The 19,550-nt window shown below is 57.7% G+C and overlaps 2 protein-coding genes and 1 long non-coding RNA gene across 13 annotated transcripts in view; 1 reads left to right on the top strand and 2 right to left on the bottom strand.

Moving 5' to 3' along the window:
- Positions 1-13,596, top strand: part of FRMPD1 (FERM and PDZ domain containing 1) — a 27,223-nt gene extending 13,627 nt beyond the window's left edge. For 6 of the 8 annotated variants that reach the window (XM_042023098.1, XM_042023097.1, XM_042023095.1 and 3 more), the window contains 11 exons: positions 783-866; positions 1,063-1,158; positions 2,933-3,058; positions 4,218-4,337; positions 4,604-4,740; positions 5,853-5,979; positions 6,311-6,406; positions 6,500-6,682; positions 7,091-7,238; positions 7,626-8,294; positions 9,284-13,596. In XM_042023098.1, the coding sequence (XP_041879032.1) occupies positions 783-866; positions 1,063-1,158; positions 2,933-3,058; positions 4,218-4,337; positions 4,604-4,740; positions 5,853-5,979; positions 6,311-6,406; positions 6,500-6,682; positions 7,091-7,238; positions 7,626-8,294; positions 9,284-11,598 (4,101 nt within the window). In that variant the 3' untranslated portion in view covers positions 11,599-13,596. The remainder of the gene's footprint in view (positions 1-782; positions 867-1,062; positions 1,159-2,932; positions 3,059-4,217; positions 4,338-4,603; positions 4,741-5,852; positions 5,980-6,310; positions 6,407-6,499; positions 6,683-7,090; positions 7,239-7,625; positions 8,295-9,283) is intronic. The other 2 variants (XM_042023100.1, XM_042023099.1) reach the window with 1 other exon arrangement.
- Positions 13,065-16,622, bottom strand: TRMT10B (tRNA methyltransferase 10B). Of its 4 annotated transcripts, none has more exons than XM_042023105.1 (7): positions 16,425-16,622; positions 16,029-16,271; positions 15,690-15,842; positions 15,248-15,326; positions 14,866-14,933; positions 14,521-14,644; positions 13,065-13,726 (listed from the first exon to the last, which is right to left on the bottom strand). In XM_042023105.1, exons 1-7 carry the CDS (start codon positions 16,605-16,607, stop codon positions 13,533-13,535), a joined length of 1,044 nt encoding a protein of 347 aa, XP_041879039.1. In that variant the 5' UTR covers positions 16,608-16,622; the 3' UTR covers positions 13,065-13,532. The 4 variants fall into 4 exon arrangements, with proteins under 4 accessions (XP_041879039.1, XP_041879038.1, XP_041879037.1 ...); XM_042023104.1 differs by having other exon boundaries at positions 14,521-14,641; positions 15,690-15,880; positions 16,394-16,622; XM_042023103.1 differs by having other exon boundaries at positions 15,690-15,880; positions 16,394-16,622.
- Positions 16,623-16,877: 255 nt separating this feature from the next.
- On the bottom strand, positions 16,878-19,379 carry LOC121662197. Its single transcript, XR_006015226.1, has 3 exons — positions 18,928-19,379; positions 18,264-18,436; positions 16,878-18,071 (listed from the first exon to the last, which is right to left on the bottom strand). It is a non-coding gene; the product is annotated as an uncharacterized LOC121662197 (long non-coding RNA).
- Positions 19,380-19,550: the final 171 nt, after the last annotated feature.

The raw sequence follows: 19,550 nt of genomic DNA on the forward strand, positions 1-19,550 counted from the left end.
AGCTTGAACCCCACAAAATGGGTATGAGAGGAACAAGGAAGGGATTCAGGAGGGTTTTATGTTTGCTCTGGCAGTACTTCCAGGGTGTATGGGCTCTCTGTCTAGAGGGACCAAGGCTGTGAGGTTTGTAATGTGTGGCACAGTGAGTGAAACACAGGAGAGATCGTCTTAGAAACACCATTCTTAACCCTGAGACTCTGTTGACAAGATGAACCCTTTAAGTGATGGGAGTCATGTGCTGGTCCAAGAACATGAAAAACACATGCTGAATAGGAAGTCCCAGAGTGGAGGAGTAAACCTCCCCAGCACTGAGCAACCAGAGGAGCAGTGGTGAAACTGTGAGGAAAGGTGGAGGTATTCTCTACTGATGAGTGAGGTAGAGGGCTGAAAAGTGATGCTCTGGGCTGCCCCAGCAGGACAGAGGCCAAGTCCCCAGACCCTCCTCAAAGCACCCAACAGAGACGTTCTTTCTGAGTGTGTCCTCACCTTGGCCCACATTTGGGACCTATCTCAGGACACTCTGGTAGCATCATCTCCTGCTTAGAAAGCCCCAGGGTTACAAATCTCAGGGGAACATGCAGTGAAAGCAGCACTGTGTGTTTGACAGGCTCCCCACGGTGCTGGCAGCGTGGAGGGTGTGGGCAGCGCCTGGGGCGAAGCTGTGACTGCTGCCGGTGGGATGGTGTCAGTGTGGGCTCTGTGCTGCTCCGTGATGGGTGATGTTTTCTGGAGGCACTGCTGGGTTTTGGTGATGAGCAGGGAGGATGGCTTTCTGCTTTCAGTGCCTGCCGGATCCTCCTGTGCTGCTGGGAACGGAACGGTGCTCCCAGGCCACATGCAGCCGCTGCACTGCCCACAGTGTTACGGTAAAGGCATTTGTTGTGCTCTCTTTGTGTCATTCTGTGCCAGAAGCATAATCAGGAATAAAGCTTGGTGCCATGGAAGAGGGTTGCCAAGGTAGAGAAGGATTTTCCTGGATGCCAGGGCTTGCAGTGCCAGGCAGAGCAGCTGGTGCCTGCAGGCCGGATGCTCGAGGGTCCAGCTGCTGCTTCTGTTCTGCAGGGGAGCTCCCTCCTGTTCATGCCCAATGTTCTCAAAGTGTACCTGGAGAACGGACAGACGAAGGCATTCAGGTTTGAGAGGAGCACCACTGTGAAGGTAAGGATGCTCAGCAGGCTGTTCCCACTACCCCAATCCAACCCATCAGCAAAGGTGCGGGCAGGGCGCTCACAGCCTCCGGGGTGCAGTGGCCAGCTGGTCTGAAGGGGATTGTTGGCTGCTGCTGGGCACGCTGGGTTGTCTGTGTTAAGGATGTTCCCCTCCTCTGGAGACATGAGCACTGATTAACCCCCTCAGGTGAAAGAGCAGCATGTGAGGGAGTGATCCTCCTGAGTGAAGAGCGATCCTCCCTCAGATCACTTCTGCTGGGGGCATCACAGGCAGGTTGCCATTGTTCCCCTGCAGCATTGTTCCTCTGCAGAGCCATTGATCCAGCCCTTCCCATCACTGCTCTGTTTGGACACAGGCTGACACACTTCCAGTGCTTCTGGCCTGATTGTTGCAGCTGCTCAGAGTTTACTGAGTAAGATTTGGCCATTCCCAGTGGTTGGAGGTCATAACTTAAAGGATACGTGGTGTCCTGCACCAGTGCAGATGCTGTGGGAGAGATTCACAATGGACAGACATTCAGGGGTTATCAGGCTGAAAGTAAATTAAGGGGAAACGCAAAGGGACTTCATTTATCATGCAGTGAAAACTTTCCTCAGAAAAGGAGGAGTTTGTCTGGTTCATTCAAGCTTCACAAAACCATTGTGGTCTCTCAGGCAAGTGTCTGCAAGTATTTTGACTTGCAGGGTCTGGAAAAACAAAATAGTGCAATAAAGCAAGGAGGAGGTAGGGAAAGGGGAGGTGAGTGGTAAAGAGAGATTTGAGTGCCTGTCTCCAAGGGTTTGATTTCTAAAGGATGCATTAGCTCTTCGTCTTTGACTTGAGTTTCTCAGCTCTGACATGGAATAAGTTTTCCCAGTTTTTGAGACCAGCCCTCATTAGTGCCCTCCAGAAACACCTAAATGAATAAAATGCTTCCTAAATTAGGTGTTTCTAGAAATTCCTCTGTGGTTTGAGATATCCTGGCTTAAAACTGAGATGAGTTAAACATTTACGCTTACCTCAAGAAGCTTGAGTGACTCCATAGGCTTCTGTTTCACTTTGTGCTCAGTCAAGCCTGTGGTGATACTTTCTTTTTGCCTAAAGTAAACCTTGTTACTTCCATAACAGTTAGTATATTGACAGAATTCTCTATTACAAGTGAAACACCAGTTTCAGTCAGATTGGCAAGACTTTTACAATTATGCTCTCAAATTCTTTTTTTTTTTGTTGTTGGAGAGAAGTGTTTTTCACCAGTTCTTTGTAGTTTCTTCACAAATCACAGAATCACAAACTGATTTGGGTTGGAGGGCACCTTAGAGACCATCCAGTTCCAGCCTCCTACCATGGGCAGGGACAACTTTCACTAGACCAGGTTGCTTCAAGTCCTGTCCAGCCTGGCCTTGGACACTTCCAGGGATGGGGCATCCACATCCCAAGTGTTGTAGAGTTCTAGAAAGCTGGAAGAACAAACACAGCAAACACGTGGGTCAAGGGTCACAGAATGTGCTCAAAACCACTCAGCTGAAACCTGTAAAACATTGAGTGTGAGCAGCTCAGGACAGGCAGCTCCAGGAGGTGGATTTGATGCCTATCACACCTTGGAGTTTGCATGTTGCTGAACTCTTACCATGGCAAGCTGCAGCTTCCCCACCTTGTCCTGCTGCCCTGCTGGGATGCATTGTACCTGTCCCCTGCTCCACAGGTCTGCAGGCTGGAGTCACACAGGGTGGTGTGAGCCGTACTGGTGCCACACCTGAGCTCTGTGTGACCCCTGTGCCCCCAGGACATTGTGCTGACGCTGCAGGAGAAGCTGTCCATCCGCAGCATCGCCCACTTCGCGCTGGTGCTGGAGGAGCAGTACAGCCTGGCCAAGATCCACCTGCTGCACGAGGAGGAGCTCATTGCGCAGGTGAGCCGGGCCCCCCTGCGCCCCATGGCCCTGCAGGGGCACTGTCCCCCAGGAACAGAGGCCAGTGAGGGGCAGAGGCAGCCAAGAGCTGCAGGAGTCACCAGAGCAGGGAGCTCAGCCCAGCCCCCTGTGATGCCATCCACCTCTGCCATGGTGTTCACCCACATCCCTGGGGAAGTGGCACTTGGGGAGCACCCTGCCCCGGCTGGAGTGCCCACACACAGAGCAGTACCCAGGGGCTGGTGTTGCCTGGACCACGTAGAGCAGTTGTGGGTGACATCCTTTGTGCCTCCTTTCACATTGGCCCATCCACAGAGGACTGTTTGAGCCTTACAACAGCTTGAGGACAGCTGTGCATGACCTTGCTGTTCACAGTTCCCTGGGTGGTCAGAGCATTCATCCAGGCAGGGGCCACTTGGATTAAGTTCTGAGCCAGGACCTTGTGTCCTGTAAACATGAGGTGAGCTCGTGTAGCCCTGCTGCTCCAACAGTGGTCCTGGGCTCGTTCAGTTTGTGAGGAAGTGCCTGCTCAGGTGTCTCAGCTCCGTGCTGATGGGTTTGTTGGTTGGCAGTCCCCTGCAGAGGGGTTCATGGAATCTTATATAGAACATCCTGAACTGGAAGGTGCACACAAGGATCACTGAGTTCAGGTCCCTCAGTGGCTGATGCTGTCAGACCACTCAGCACATGGGTCAGAGGATTTCCGCTGGGCAGGATTTGCCCAGAATAAAATATGCTGATGTATAACTCAGTCTTGACATTGTATTGACATTACAGTGATGATGCAGGGGTCTGTTTAGGGCTGTTGTGTCTTGTGACTGAGCTCCAAAGCAGAGCAGCCTGCCCCTTTCCCTGCTGTTATCACGCAGCCCCAGGGCCTCTGTCCTGGTCACACTGCAAGCCTATGGGATCAGCGGGTATTTAAATGAAGTGTTGCTGTCAAAAGGCTTCTGGGCTACTGCAGGGAGAAGAAAAAAACAGATGAAGAATCAGAGATAAAATTACAAGCCCTAGCAAAGTCTCCTCGTGTTCATTAAGGACAATCTGCACCATCCCTCACCAGGGGCTTTAAACGATTCCTGTGGGTTTGCAGGAACAAAGGCTCATTGTGCGCTCGTGGAGGGAGGGCTTGTGGTGTGATGCCCTCTGTCTGTTGCAGGTGGTCCAGAAAAGAGACTCTCATGACTACAGGTGCCTCTTCAGAGTGTGCTTTGTCCCCAAGGACCCCTTGGACCTCCTGCAGGAAGACCCAGTGGCCTTTGAATATCTGTACCTGCAGGTGACACTGGAGCATTCCATGCTTAGGAATCCCTTCTCACCCCATTCTTATTTTTGCTTTAAACCAGAGCGAGCCTCAGACTGGCTCAGCTGTGTGGATGTGAAATGCAGAGCACTTAAAATCAGAGCATTTCAATTCGATCTGCCTTGAAATTCTTACATCGGCTTGTATGCTTGGCTGGTGGAACCCTTAACTGGATGTGTGGTGTCATGTTGGCGGTCTCGTTCGGTCTTCTCCCTGACCCAACTGTGCTGTGTTTGCTGCAGAGCTGCAGCGATGTGCTCCAGGAGAGGTTTGCTGTGGAAATGAAGTGCAGCGTGGCGTTACGTCTGGCTGCTTTGCACATACAGGAGAGGATCTGTGCGTGTGCTCAGCCACAGAAAGTGTCCTTGAAATACATCGAGTAAGTGCACAGGTTTCTGTGTTCTCTTGTGACTAAGCCTGGCAGAAGAAGGAGCCAGCCACAAGCGGCATCAGCTCGCTGCTTGCCTGGTGTTTAGCTCTGCACAGGACTCCAGCGGGGACTGCAGCCTCTTGGCTGTGCTGCTCGTTTTAGGGCAGGGTGGCCTCGTGGGTCTCCCTGGCCCTAACCTGCTGAACTGCCAGAGTAGTACAGACAGTGAACCACTGGGTGTGTCCCCAGGGAGAGGGAGGTTCTTACCTGTCACAGGGGCAGGGACTTGAAACTGCAGATCTCTCACACAGTGACGGTTACCCAGGCTACTCCTGCCAGTATTGATTGCAGTACCTGGAGAGAGGGGGTATAATCATCAGCTTTGCACAGGCAGGACATCTCTCCATCCACCAGAAGCATGCCAGGTATACCTACTTTGGGCAGTGATAGATCCTGTGAAGTTTTGGGGTCTGTGGGGAAATGACCAAGAAATACTTTCAGGAGGAGCAGGTGTAACCCATGCCATGCTGCACCTTGGTGCTCTGACACTGCACCTGCCCTAGACAAGCGCTGCTCCACGAGGCAGTGACAAGCTCTTTGTTAATTACCAGGCCCTGGTGTGGTGACGGGCAGTGCTGTGCACTCCTGTGCAGCCAGATGTGCCCAGCTGTGTGCCGGGAGCGGGGGAGAGGGGCAGTGCTCTCCCCTCAGGGGTGTTTAATGCTTGGGCTGAATAAACTCACCAGCAGCACCCATGGCCCTCATTTTGGGTCCAGGAAACTGAATGTGCTGAAATGTCATGACCTTGTCACCAAAGCAAGGTGCATGCAAGGACAGTATCTCCATCCTCTGGATGATGAGAGGAGATTGGGGCTGTCCTGCTTATGAAGGCTGTGAATTACCTCCTGTAAAACCATGTGAAAAGGGCCATTCTGCATCAAAGTGCACATTGTCCATCCCGCTCCTGACCCGGTGGCAGGTGCAGGTAGCGGAGAATTTGAGCGAGTGAGGCCAGTGGGTGTGTTACAGCCCCAAGGCTGCCTGCTGCCTCTGCCCTGTCCTGTGCTGCTGGGGCTCGGCGTGGCTGGGACCCCCTGTGTTCCCTCCCCTCTCTCTGCCAGGAGGGACTGGGGAATCGAAAACTTCATCTCACCCACCTTGCTTCGAAACATGAGAGGGAAAGACATCAAGAAAGCCATCAGCTACCACCTGAAGCGGAACCAGGTGCTGCTGGACCCTCGGCAGAAGGTAGTGTGCAGCCCCGGCTCACAGAGCCTCCAGGCTGGTGGCAGCATCCTCCCTCCGTGGGTCCCCTCCCTGTGTGCTGCTTGGGGCTTCTCTCCTGCTTCTCATGCTCTGTGCCCATGCTCCCTGACCTCCCTGCATCATGTGTCTTGCTGCACTTTGCTCTGGGGTGCCAGATGCCCGCTGGGCCACATGGGACACTCCACGGACACCTCTGTTGCCTGTCCAGGCTGAGCTTGATGTGTTGGTCAGATACCCAGTCCTGCACCAAAGAATGTCTCCTGTCCTGCAGCTGCCTGTGTCTAAACTGTGTTTCCTCTCTTGCCAAACAAAGCACACGCTCACAGCAGCCCAGGTGCGCCTGAGCTACCTGCAGATCCTGGGAGAGCTGAAGATGTACAGCGGGAAGATCTTCAATGCCACCCTGATGGTATGAGCTGTTTGTGTGATTGATTTTGGTGTGCTGTCCTGCTGGTCACACGTGGCCAGGTTTTATTGACAAGTTTAACCTCTGCCCCTACAGCAGCAGGACAGGGAGTCGTATGTGGCATTGCTGGTGGGCGCCAAGCACGGAGTGAGCCAGATCATCAACAGCAAGCTCAACATCATCACGAGCCTGGCCGAGTTCCCCAGCATCAGCAGGGTGGAGCTCAGCGAGGAGTCCGAGCGAGTGAGCACGGTCAAGATCTACTTGCAGGACCTGAAGGTGAGCAGCTGTGTGGGGACAGAAGCACAGGGGCAGTCACTTGCACCATCAGCTCTTCTCAGAGGCTGAGGGTGTCACCAGTATCAAAGGCTTAGAACAGACTTGGGAGGGAAAGTTCATAGGAAAAACCAAAAAAATTACTAGAGAGAAGTGATTCTTCCTGCTGAGGAAAAGGGATTCTTCCTCCATCAGTGAGACACACCAAAGGCACAAAACACAGGAAAAATAAATTACTCCTCTTTGTGCCTCCTGCAGAAACAGAATGAGGGAGGTATGAGATGGAGGGGGTGCCTTGTCCTTGTGCAGCCTGTTCGTGCAGACTGTGGTACAAACAGTATTTATTTATTCTAATCTTTTTTTACCCTTTTCTCCCCTACACCTCCAAAAAATAAAACTAACAAAAAAAAGCTGCTCACCCTGCTGCTGGAATCAAACAGTGCAAAGGACCTGGTCTGCCTCATCGTTGGTTACTACAGACTCTTTGTGGATGCAAACGTCTCCATATTCACGTGGGGAGAGAAAAAACAGCAACTGCACCGTGTCTCAGCTGAAGAAGGTTTAACAAAACAGCCTTTTTTTGACAAAGCATGGGGAGGGAGTGGGTGGATGACCCTGGGAAAAGCATTATGTGGGCCTGGGTGGTGGCACCTGCATATGATTAAAGCTGGACCTGATGATCTTGGAGGGCTTTCCCAGCATTCATGGTTCCAAGATTCTGTGATATCTGCAGGCTCTTGGGTGTCGCAGACCGAGGCTTGGGGCGTGGGGCCACCCGGCAGCTGCCCTGCAGCTCCAGGGCTGCTGCTCCGGGGCAAAAACACCCCACAGGTCTTCCCTTGCTGGCTGGTGAGCTGGCAACGGCTGAGCCCCCCGAGTGCCCGGGGCAGTGTCTGATCCCCCTCCCCACGCCCCGGATGGGCTGACGAGTGCGTTTAAATCCCAGGGTATGAATCCCGAGCCTGCAGCGACTCTGAAGATTCCTGGGACCCGGATTCCTCCTCCGAGTGTCGCACGGACACGGCTGTGGCGTGCGGCAGTGAGGAGGGGCGGGGGGAGCCCCGCAGCCCCGGCGGGAGCAGCGCAGAGCCCCAGGCTGGAGGGGGTGACCCGCGGGCCGGGGGTGACAACGCCACGGACAGCACATCCGAGGCGTCCGACTCGGCCAACACCGAGAGCCGAGGGGTCAAGACGAGCGGCTCCAGCGACTCCGTGGATGCGCTGGAGGAAGATGAGTTGGAAGCGTGCTCTTCCTCCAGGCCAGAGCTATTCCACTTCTACGCGCCGACCGTGCAGGAGATGAGCAGCGCGGACCGGAGCTTCGTGCCGGTGCGTGCCGCCGGGAGCGCCGACTTCTTCTGCTTCCTGCAGGTGCCCGGGGACAGCCCCTCGGAGCCGGGCGCGGCCGGGCTGTCCGAGGCGGACCCCGGCGGCTGCTGCAGCCCGGGCTACAGCGCGTCCCCCGCGGGCAGCGCGCAGGGCGGCGGCGCCGGCCCGGGGCACGCAGGGCCCGGCGACCTCGTCCTCAAGCCACCCCCGGGCTTCGGGGACTCCAGCTCCGAGGAGGAGTTCTACGATGCTGCGGACAGGCTCAGCCCTCCGGACGCGCTGGCAGGTAAACACACACCCCCGTGCTGCAGGTCCTGCCTCCCGCTGCCGGGGCTGGGGTGCTGCCTCTTCCCCCCCCCAGTCCTCCCGCGGGCTCGCCTTCCAGCTCGTAGTGGTTTCTCCAGGACTTCTGAAGGACCTTTGAACGCCCGTTCTTCCCAGGCCACTCCTCAGCACTGTTACAGTGACATTGCAGGGGGATTTGTTACCACATGCAAGCGCTGTGTGTTGGGAAAAGTCAGTTTTCGGAGGAGTGGCATTCTGGAATCTCTGCTCTCTTCCTCTCAGCTAAGGAGACCTCAAACCTGTAAAACATTGTTCCGTGAACCCCCAAGATCAAAGGTCGTGTTCAGGTCAGAGGCTTGTTACATAGATGGGTCAAGGATTCCCAGGGCTGGCAGCTCCCTGGCCATTGTATTTTCTCAGAAATGAGATGATCCTTGTTTCTGGAGTAATCAGCTCTTTCAGTATTAACTGAACCTCTTAAGAATTTGATTTGTGCCATTAGAACAGTTTTGGCTTTCATATTATTGCACAGTCACTGTACTGTGTTCAGGAAAAACCTGTCTTCTCTGGAAATTTTTATCATCTAAATATCCAGCTGGGAACCTCCGACTGCGTTTCTATTTGATGACAAGCCCACAGCTGTGGGCAGTGCTCTTGTAGTGCTGCTGCTGTCCCCAGGTGTAACTGGGGACTTACAGCCGTACCTGCCTTCTGGTGAGGCGACTCCAGAGCCCTCATCACTACCCCTGGCCTTCAGTCCTTGTAGCCACACACCCAGGCTCTGCCTTTTTCGTGGCGTCCAGCCTCCAGTAGGTACTTGATCACAAGAGACCGTTTCCTTTTGCCCTTGGGAGCCAGGCATTGCTGCTGGGCATTTGTGTCTGTGATTCCAAGTCCTGTGCCAAGAGCTTTTTGGCCAACTGTGTAGGCAGGTGGATATACTGCTGCCCAGGACGGCTTCATGATTTCCATGTTTTTTCTTGCCATCAGGTTATGATATGGCATCCTGGGAGGGTACAGAGAGCTCCTCCTGCATCCCAAAGAGGCTGAGGTGCTACAGCCTGCGGGAGACCCCATCGAGGAGGGAGAAGCACGGGCAGGAGAAGGAGCTGACCTACACCAAGAACCTGAGGAAGAGAAGGTCTTTCCTGAAAACTGACTACACCTCTCAGGTCAGTTTCCCTGCAGCTCTCCCAGGCTCTCCACAGCGCTGCTGCTCCTGGCCACCCACTCAACCCTCTACAGAGGACACAGGGAAGGACATGGACATGGGGCTTCCTCTGGCCACCCAGGCCCAGAGGGACCCTGCTGGCTCAGACCCTTGCTCTGACCTGATGGACATGGAGCCTGACACCACGGAGACAAAGTCAGTGAGGGAATGGGTGGTTTCATCCGTTTCGGACATTCACCATCCTGGTGACCAGCGTGGGGAGGTGGACCTCCAGCCAGCACACCCCCCTTTGCTGTCCCTGGAGGAAGCTGAGCCCCTTCCCAGAGGTCAGAGTGGAGCTGCTCAGGAAAGCTCCCCAAAGGAGGCAGATCCCGGGTGTCTGACCGAGGAGAGCTGTGTGCCCACGGGAGGCTGGCAGACCAAAGGGGCGCAGGAGGGGGGGCGTGGGGTGGTGGCCACCCAGCACAAGGTTAGTGTTGTGCCCTCATCCTGGGATCCAAAGGGGACCTGCCCCCCTGACAAACTCCTGCTACTGCCACCAGCTCCTGGCCCCAGCATGGCCCCTCCCTGGGAGCTGGCCCAGGACCAGGGACCGCTCCCTGCGAGTGTGGAGCCTTCCCCCGCTCCCTGTCAGGAGAGCCAAGCCAATGGTCAGAGCTGTATCACTGGCAAGGGCAGCGCTGATGGTGATCACTGTGCCGATGGTCAGCACTGTGCTGAGAGCGAGGGCCGTGCTGATGGTCAGCACTCTGCTGATGGTCAGTGTTGTGCCGATGGTCAGTGCCATGCCAACAGCAGCAGCGATGGGGCTGTGTCCTGGGCGAGGAGCCCACAGGTGGTGAGTGGGGAGACCCTGTGGAAAGTGCATGAAGGCCACGTGGGGTTCCCAGAGGCAGCCCAGCTCCTGGCAGATGGCAGCAGTGCCTCGGGGCCCTCCTGGCTCTCGTTCGGGGTGAGGACAGACCCTGTGTCACCCAGCTCACTGCAGGACAGGGTGGATGACCCATGTGAGCCTTTGGCCTGTCTGAGGACCAGCGGGTGCATGGGGGCCAGTGCTGTTGGAAGGAAGATGCCAACAGCCCCTGCTGGAGCAGGCTGCAGCAGGGAGCTGGTGAGCAGCTCTGGGCTGGGTGAAGGGCAGCCCATGAGAGATGCAGATATGACTCAGCCAGAGCCTAGATGGGCTTCTCTTCCCAGAGAACAGGCTGCGGGGCTGGGGAAGGACTCCTGCCTGGCTCCATCTGCAGCGCTTTCCCTCTCCTCAGTCCCAGTTCCCTTGGGGAAAGGAGCAGGAGCCCACGGGGCTGCAAAACACTCCTTCCTCTGTCTTAACCCCGAGGATGGTGAGCAGACCCCTTCACCCCGAATCCCAGCCGGGCCCTTGGGCTGTTCCCTGGCACCACGTGGGCTGGAGAGCTGTGGCTGCCGGCTGCCCTACATCAGCTGCTTCCCCCAGCCCCACAACCAGGGGGAGCGTGACACCAGCCCCCCCCAGTTTCCAGGGCCCCTGACCACCCCACCCTCTGGCAGCTGCAGCCTTCCCAGGACCCCTGGGAGTAGTTTCCCAGTCTCCATTGCTGGGGACGGAGCAGGGCAGGACCCCCCCATCCGAGTGCTTGGGCAGCTGAAGGACCAGGCATGGATGAGCCCTGTGGATTTCTCCCGCTTCCTGGCCTACACTGCGGAGCTCCAGGAGGTTGTAGGGAAGCTCTGTGGGAACCAGGCAACCCACCTGCATGACCAATGTGCAGAGCAGGGTGCAGAGAGCAAGGGTGCCCTGGGCTGGGCTTCCCAGGACCTGCTGTCCAGCTGCCAGGCGCTCCTGAGCACAGACCAGCCTCTCACAGAGATGCAGCGTGCGCTGAGGGCCACATTCGACCGCCTGGTTCACCTGGCAGTGACCTGCTTCCAGGTGACACACTGCCGGCGCTGCAGGCAGAGGCAGCAGGAGCTGGGAGCTGCGCTGGGGGATGTGGTGGGCACCTACCAGCAGCTGGTGCAGGCTCTGCACCAGCAGCTCCATCGGCAGGTCTGCCCTGAGCTGGGCACCAAGCTCCTTGCCCGCCAGCACACGGCCCTAGCAGCTGCTGTCTTCTGTCTGCTGCAGCAGTTCAGGGCATCGCCGTGGATGTGACAGGCTGGGTGGGGTACACGAGGGCACTGAGGGCAACAGAGCCCAGACGTGTGCCCTCTTTCCACCTCAGGCTCTCTCCCAGGCGATGTTTAGCCCAGGATGGCCATGGGAGGATGTGCCCACACCTGTTGGCTGGGCTCCCCAAGAGCAGCCGTGCCCTGGGGTGCTCTTGGAGCACTTCAGTGTGTGTCTTGCCCAGGGCTCATCCCTTGCCTCCCACAGGCTGTGCAGGTGATCAGTCTCACGGTGTTGTCTCAGCTGCCTTTGTCACCCATGGGGAAGGGTGGGAGCCTTTCAGCCTGCCTTTCATCCACTCTGCTCTCCAGGCAGGCTCCGGACTAAAGGCACATCGAACCCACCCTGGCCTAACGTGAAGGACCCCAGGTGGCTTTTTCCACCTTCTGCGGCTGAGGGAACACAGTGATCCTGTATCAGCTGCTTTTCCTTAGCAGGAGAGGGCTGTCCCAGCCAGGGCAGCTCCTCTGCTGCCCTGTGCTGATGAGCGAGACAGGCCCTGATCAGCTCCACCCCACCCTCGGAGCTGCTCACGGCTCGGTGTCTGCCAGAAGGCAGGGGCAAGCCCCGACACCGTAACGCTGTGGTCGGAGCTGTGCAGGGGCTGTCAGTCGCTGCCTCGGCGAGGACCAGCCCGGTCTCCCTCCCACCCGGCGCACCGCACCTGGCCAGGTGTGAGCTGGAAGGGGTTTTGCTGTGCATCCCCGCGGGGCAGCACTGCAGTGCCCTTGGGGGGAGGGGGCAGAGGCCGGTCCCTCACTGCTGAGGTCAAGCCTGGGGGTGTTGAGGGGCGGCTGCCTTTCCCCAGGGCGCTGTTGCTGCAGCTGAGCGTGCTTAGGGTGACAGGGGTCTGCACCAGCAGCTGAGGGGCAGGGGTGGGCTGGAGTGATGGCACCACCTCTCCCCAGGCACGTAGGGACAGGAGTGTCCCCTGGCTCTGGGACACCAAAGGGGACCATCTCCATATCCACCTTGTCAAGAGCCCCCAGGGCACAGCGACAGGCATTTGCCAACACTGACACCACAACACCCTGAGTCCTTGTTGTGGCTTAACCTTACCTTGGGCTAACCCTGGCTTGGGTTAAACCACGACAGCCCCCCAACAACTCCTGCGGACCCCGCTGTCACATGCACTTGGGCACAAGCCCCAAGGCTGTGAAAGGGTCTTGCTGTGAGAGAGGAATGAAAACACATAACCAAACTTACCTCAGATGACCTTCAGGTCCTGCTGCCACTGGCCACGAGGTTTTAGGGCTTTCGGCAGCAATGGCTGAGGTAATGTATCAACTCAGCTGCACCCAACACACTTCCTTCTGTGGCTGTGGCACGTGTCACTGCTCTGTGCAGGGCACGGCCGAGCCCAGGTACCTCCCAGCAGGGATGTGGGGGTCAGGGACCTGTGTGTGTCAGGTGTGACGAGGTATTGCTCATCAGTAACTGTAGAAACACAATGGGGATCTAAACATTTTATTTTGTATTAGATGCATACTACTAGCCAAAGGCTTCAACAACTCACCTAGTCTTCACTGGGTTTAAGTTGTTGGGACATAGTGCCCTTGGGAGCTGCTCCCTGTCCCGCACTCTCCTGCAGGAGCAGCACTGTCCTGTCCCATGGTAGGGGGTTTTCCTTGCCCATAAGCTTTGCAATCCTAACTTCACCTTTCTCTGTTTCAATAAAATGAAGAAAACACCTTAAGGCTCTCCTCCCCATCCCAGAGCAAGTGTAGGTACAGGAGTCACAAACAGCTGCAAAGAAGCAAAACTGAATTCCTGTCAGTTTTCACTTGATCGCAGGCTCCACCAGCTTTTGTTTCCTGCTCAAGGGGATGGGGATGTCCAGCACCACACTCCTGAGGTAGAAGGTGTCACTCCAAGAAGGTCCTCACACTGCTGGAAACCAAGCTGTCTGCTGTGCACAGTCACGCTGGTGCTTCCTGCCTCTGCAGCTCCTCACCACAAAATAAAGCATTTTCTTGGGCAGCAGTGGTGCACTGGGCTGTCTCCACCTGTTCCACTGTATCCGGTAGCACATAGCCTTTTCCAGAGGAAACTCCAGCCCTCAGGGCTGCTGGCCAGCTCCGTGTGTTGTAGTAGGTGGACAGGACATCAAAGACTGTCAGGAGCAGAGAGATATTGAGTCACACACGTGCTGTGAGGATGGTGGTAGCAGCTCTACAGACACCCACTGAACACGAGGGAGGTGATAACAGCTGACCCAGAGAGGGTCCCCATGTACCACCTGATGAGCTGGTGCTTGAGGCAGCTTACCTAGGGGCAGACAGCTATTTTGGAGAGGACTTTAGGGAGCTCTGGGCAAAGCAAAAGTGACTGTGTCAACTAGAGCAAGGTGCCACCCGCCACTGTTTCGGCTGACATGTACCACCTGTCGGTGTCCCCCCTGTAGAGAGCCACACCTGCTGTGCTCCCACCATCACTCCCAGGCACTTACACCCCACCCCATGGGCACAGAGCCCCCAGCCACTTCCACTGCCTTGTGTCGATGGATGGAGGGGCAACACAGTCCTCACATTAGGGGTAAAAGCTTTGAGGAACTGGCCTGGGTCATGAGCCCCTCCGCAGTCACCAGCAGAGGTGAAGGAGCACGAGCTCCATTCGCCTTGCAGAGGTGAAGGAGCACGAGCTCATCCTCTGCTGTGAGCAGGTGTGCCAGCCCATCGGGGTACAGGACACCAACACCCCTCCCCACCATTGTCAGACTTGGCTGAGCATGGCACAGACCTCAAAACTCCCATCCCTCCGCAGCCTGTCCCTCCAGCAGCCCTCCAGCCCACTGTCCCCTGCCTTGTGCACAGCTTCCCAGGGAGCACGGGATTGCGCCCGGCCTTTGGATCACACCAGACCCCAGGGTGTCCCCCGGGACCCTGCAGCCCCGCTGCAGCCCCTCACCCTGGTTGATGGCCAGCGTCTCGGAGTGGTAGTTCCTGGCATTGGGGGCTTTCACCATGTACTCGCGGATGGGGAGTCGGGCTGTCTGCAGGGACTGCTCCCATGCCCGCCGCAGGGTCAGCTGCTGCAGGGGACACACGGACACGCTGACACACAGCGTCCCATGTGTGGCATGAGCAGCCACAGAGCCAAAACCCGCCCTGGGGCTCGTGGCACCCGCACTGCTGCAGCCTCTCCCAGCTTGCTGCTGGGCCCAGGCAGAATTTGAAGAAAAAGGGATGGGGAGGCAGCTGCAGCACTGGGATGTCTCTGGTCTTGTGAAGGAATGGGGCAGGCATCACCCACCTTGTGAATGCTCTCATCCACCAGCCCTCCCAGCACGTACACCTTGTCCGGATCGATGTCTTCAAGGACTAGAAATAGGACATGCACTGGCTCACCACCACACAGCAGTAAATCCTGCAGGACGCTGCTCTGCCAGCAGACCCCACGTCCAAGGACAGCAGTGGGCAGAGCGCCCTCGCCCCAGGGGCTGAGGCCTGGGGGCAGATGGGTCCCACCAGCACAGATTTAGCACCAGATGTGAGCACACAGCACACCCTGGCCAATGTGAGACAGCCTATGTAGGAACGACTTGCCTGAAGCATGGAATAGCCTCAAAAAGAAATTTCTAAAAGCCAGCCTTTGGCTCTGTTTCTCCTTTGCCTAAAGCATGTGAAATATTTACCGTTCTCAGAGTCAGGAGTGAGATAAACAATGGCATCCAAAGGAAACAGGTCCAGGTAACTCTGTGGAGTTGTATCCATCTGAAAACACCAGACAGAGTGAAGCAGCCAGTTAGCCCAAGGTGCATCTGACAGAACAAAGCCCCCTCCCAGACACAGAGATATCCTGGGACTGACACTACTGCTTTGGACACACAAACTAACTCCTAAAGATCTTGTAGATCCTACAGATCTCCAGTGACCCAGGGTTTTTCTTTCTCAATTGGAAAACGTCTTCTGTTCTAGGCACTGACAGACACACTTCTAAAAACTCCATTAAATTCTCTCCTCATCAGAAGTTCTCAGTGCGCTCTGAGGAAGGGAGAGCAGCAACAACTGTCTAATTTTAAATAAGATGCAGAGCACAGGGCTGAGCTCTCCCTGATCCCGTAGCCAGACCCTCACCAGGTATCCAGCGAAGCCGTCGTTCATGCGGAAGCACTGCTCGTAAATCGGCGTCCCCGCCGCGAACCCCGTCAGGCACAGCCAGAAGGGCCGAGCGGCGCGGCGGTTCGCCCCGTAAAGCCTGCGGATCTGGGAGGCGAGGCGGCCACTCTCCTTGGGGACAGAGCGGGACGGTGACTCCGAGCCCGGGGCTGGCGGTCCCGCCGAGCTCGGTCACACGCCGGCTGGGAGCCCAGGGCGGGTCCTGCCGAGCCCCCGGTGCCCCGCCCGCGGCAGGGACGGGTACACGCGGAGGGCAGCATGTCCAGGACCCCCGAGCAGCCCCCGGGACCCCCGCACCTTCTCGGTCATGCTGCCGCCCACGCCGAGGTCCACGCAGAGCCGCGGCCCCGCCGCCCGCGCCTCCAGCAGCCGCTCCGTGGCGAGGGCGGCCGGGACCCTTCCGCTGCCGAGCGCCGGTCCCGGGCCGATTCCGTCCGCTGGCGCCCGCCGTGCCCGGCGGCGCTGCCGCTCCTGCCGCCGCTTCCCGCGCCGGGCGGCGAGAACCCGCTGCCAGCGCCGCCGCTTCCGCAGCGCGTTCCTCTGCGGGAGGGAAGCGGGCACGGCGCTCAGCGGGGCCCGGCGCCGATAGCGGCCCCGCCGCCCGCACCGAGCACGGCCCCTCCGCACGCACCGAGCACCGAGCGCGGCCCCGCCGCCCGCACCGAGCACCGAGCGCGGCCCCTCCGCACGCACCGAGCACGGCTCCTCCGCGCCGTCCGCCCGCCCCGCGCTGGGACCGCCCGCCGCCGAAGGCTCGATCCGCAGCAGCCGCAGCGCCTCGGCCGCCACCGCGGCCTCCGCCTCGGCCTCGGCCTCCGCCTCGCTCGCCGCCGCCGCCGCCGCCTCCATCCCCGCCGCCGGCCCTGCCGCCTCCATAGCGCCGCTGGGACGGAAGGGGCGGGTATGGGGCGGATCCGGGGCAGGTCCGGCCGTTCCTCCGTGGTGCGGCACCGTCCGGCCGAACCGAGAGTTCCCCCGCGGAGCCCCGTACTCCTGGTGCCCGTTCTCCCGCCGAGCAGGTCGGCTCCGGTGCCGGTCCGTGACGGGGGTCTCGGCTATCAGCGGTACAAAGTGTTTCACGCGCTCCCCCAAAAGTTTCGTCCTGAGGTGGTTTCCCTGTTTGTCGCCATGTTGAACCAACGGTTCGCACCACAGATGCCACAGGCCTGGTCAGCCTGGGGCAACTTCCCAGGGATCCTCCTCCATCGTGCACCACCTGTCTTGTATATTCTAATTATTTTATCATTATTCTTCCTCTTCTGTCCCATTATACTGTCTCTATGGAGATAAGCATAAGCAGATGGAATTCAGAGATAGAATTTGGATAGCCAATGAATCCCCAAAAATTACTTATGATTTGGAAAAGGTGGAAGAATTGCATGACCAGCACATCCTTCTGGCTGGAATTGCAGGAAGCCAGCTGACTGATGCCTGGCCAGGTCATGCGCAGGAGGCTCCCCCAAAAGCTCTGACCACCTGGAAATCTGCATCCCACACCATATGGCATGCTCAGTATGTAAACTGGGGGAACGTAAAGGGAGGGGATACAAATAACAGCTGACCCAGCTGGCATCAACTGTCTTGCTTGTAGCCCCCCTGCCAGCCTGCTGTCAGGGCAGAAGCAGCTGGAACGCCCCTGGCAGGGCCAGCACTGCCCGGCAAAGCCATAACATCCGCGTACGATCAGCATTCTCCTCACCCTGAATGCAGAGCAGGGCACTACGCCTGCTCTCGGGAAGAAATGAACTCAACCCCAGCGCAAAGCAGGATGTCCAGTCAGGTCCAGCACAAACCTGACTGGGCAGTGAGGGAGGCAAGCAACACTTCTTGGAAACCCCTTCCAGCCCACAGGATAGGGCTTTACTGAAATCCTGTGGTGTGTGCGCAGGGATGGGGGAGGGACTGGTTCCATGAGGCCAGGGGGCTGTGTCTCACACACAGGGTCAGCTGCAACAACACCGACTTGTATTTTGTTTCCTGGGAGAGCATCTGTGTTTCCCTGAGGCACTATCAGGAGTACATTTTACATTTCCCAGCACTGCTCTGCCAAGAAACTCTTCTTGAGGCCTGGTGCGTTAATATCACCCTCTGCGCTGGGTGTTGCTACAGCTCTTGACCTGTTTCTCCATGAACAGACTGGGGTTCTGCCCAAGGTGTTCCAAGCATGTCTCCCCAGCCCACCGAACACACTCTGCCTCCTCCTGGTCCCAGACCCCGGCATGGCCTCACTGTGCCATCTCTTGATGCTCTGTGACTGGGGCAGGTCTCTCTGTGGTGACCAGGGGCAGGACTCCAAACGTTCTAGCAGGTCCCCAGGAATGAGGGAGATCCAAGACTGAGCTGTGAATTTTGAGGCCAAAGTGAAGTAGAGTCAGTAGCAGATGGGTAGAGAAAACTTTGGGGGTAAGACTTGAGATAACGTGCAAGGGACAAGGAATGTTTTGGAGGAAAGCTGAGTTCCTCTGTAGGGGACAGAATGAACATTTGGAGATAAGACAGAGGTCACAGTGACACTCCCAGCATGAAACAGACCCCAAAGGAGGGGGTGGTCCGGCCGCTGGACTCGAAGCCTGGGACTGTTATGGATCCCATCCTCACTGACACCTGTCCTGCACCTTCCAGCACCAGACCAGACGAATGAGGCCTCTCCAGACTCCTCTTTGCCAACAAGGTTTTAGTAGCGTCTTTCGTGCTCTCAGAACACGCTGTTTGAAAAAACATATTGACATTTAATATATTTATAAAAATATTATGTCAGTATGTTTGTAAAAACGCAAGGAAAAATATTCACAGTCCACTAGAGCAGTGGCTTTTGTGGGGAGGAGGGACCCTGACCGTAAGGCATCACCCTGGGTAGTTTTGGAAAAAACCTGCTGCTAATTGTCTTAAAGAGGGCAAAGAGTGCTGGGCCAGGACTGGGTGGGGGGCACCAGGCTCAGGAAGGTGCAGGCCCGGGGAGGGAGGTGCTGTCCCAAACGTGGGCTCGTTCCCAGGGGCGCAGCCCCAGGTCACACACCGAGCTCAGGCACTGCTGGTTCACCCTGGATTTTCATCCTAGTTTGCACAAGGCAGGAGCTGGGTGCACACAAAAGCTGCTCGCCGACCATCAAAACTTTACACTGTTTATACATAGTACAAAGACATCAGCAGTAACTGGTTACAAATTGCATCTCTTTTCTGTTAATTAGTACTCAACCCTCCGTTTGCTGGTTATATCTCCCTTCTCGCGCTGAGCAGTCCGAGGCACAGTTCATCCCTCCGTTTGCGCCTGCGGTCCGTTTTGGGTCGGTGCTGGCGATCCCCAGGGCCGGCACGGCCCCGCCCGCCTCACGCCCGTGGCCCTCGCCCAGACAGCAAATTCCTCTTAGGATGGTCTTCCCTGTTCGTCAGAAGAGAAGAGGAGGTGAGCACCGGACGGCCCCAGTGCAGCCGCTGGATGACAACGGCCCGGCTGCAGCCGCCCCTGAGCGTCCGGCGCCAGAGCCCGCGCCCTGAGGGCCCCGAGCTCTGAGGGCCGGCGCTCTGAGGGGCCCGCGCCCCGAAGGGCCCCGGCTCTGAGGGGCCCGCGCCCGCCGGCCCCACGGTCACGTGCAGTGGCGAACACGTGATCGATGTGGGCGGGGTCTCGGGGGCGGGTCCGCGCAGGCGCAGTGGCGCGGGGCGGCCGGCAGGGGGCGGACGCGGGCCGGCGCTGCCGCCGCCATGAGCAAGGGCCCGGGGCCGGAGCCGGGGCCGGGGCCGGGGCTGGACCCGGGGCCGGACCCGGAGCCCCCCCGCCACTGCGACCCCGCTGACCCGGGGCCCGGCGCCCCGGGCGGG

Source organism: Corvus kubaryi, unplaced genomic scaffold, assembly GCF_017639235.1.
Source record: "Corvus kubaryi isolate FWS band 111438036 unplaced genomic scaffold, C.kubaryi_AGA036_p1.0 37236, whole genome shotgun sequence".
NCBI lineage: Eukaryota > Metazoa > Chordata > Aves > Passeriformes > Corvidae > Corvus > Corvus kubaryi.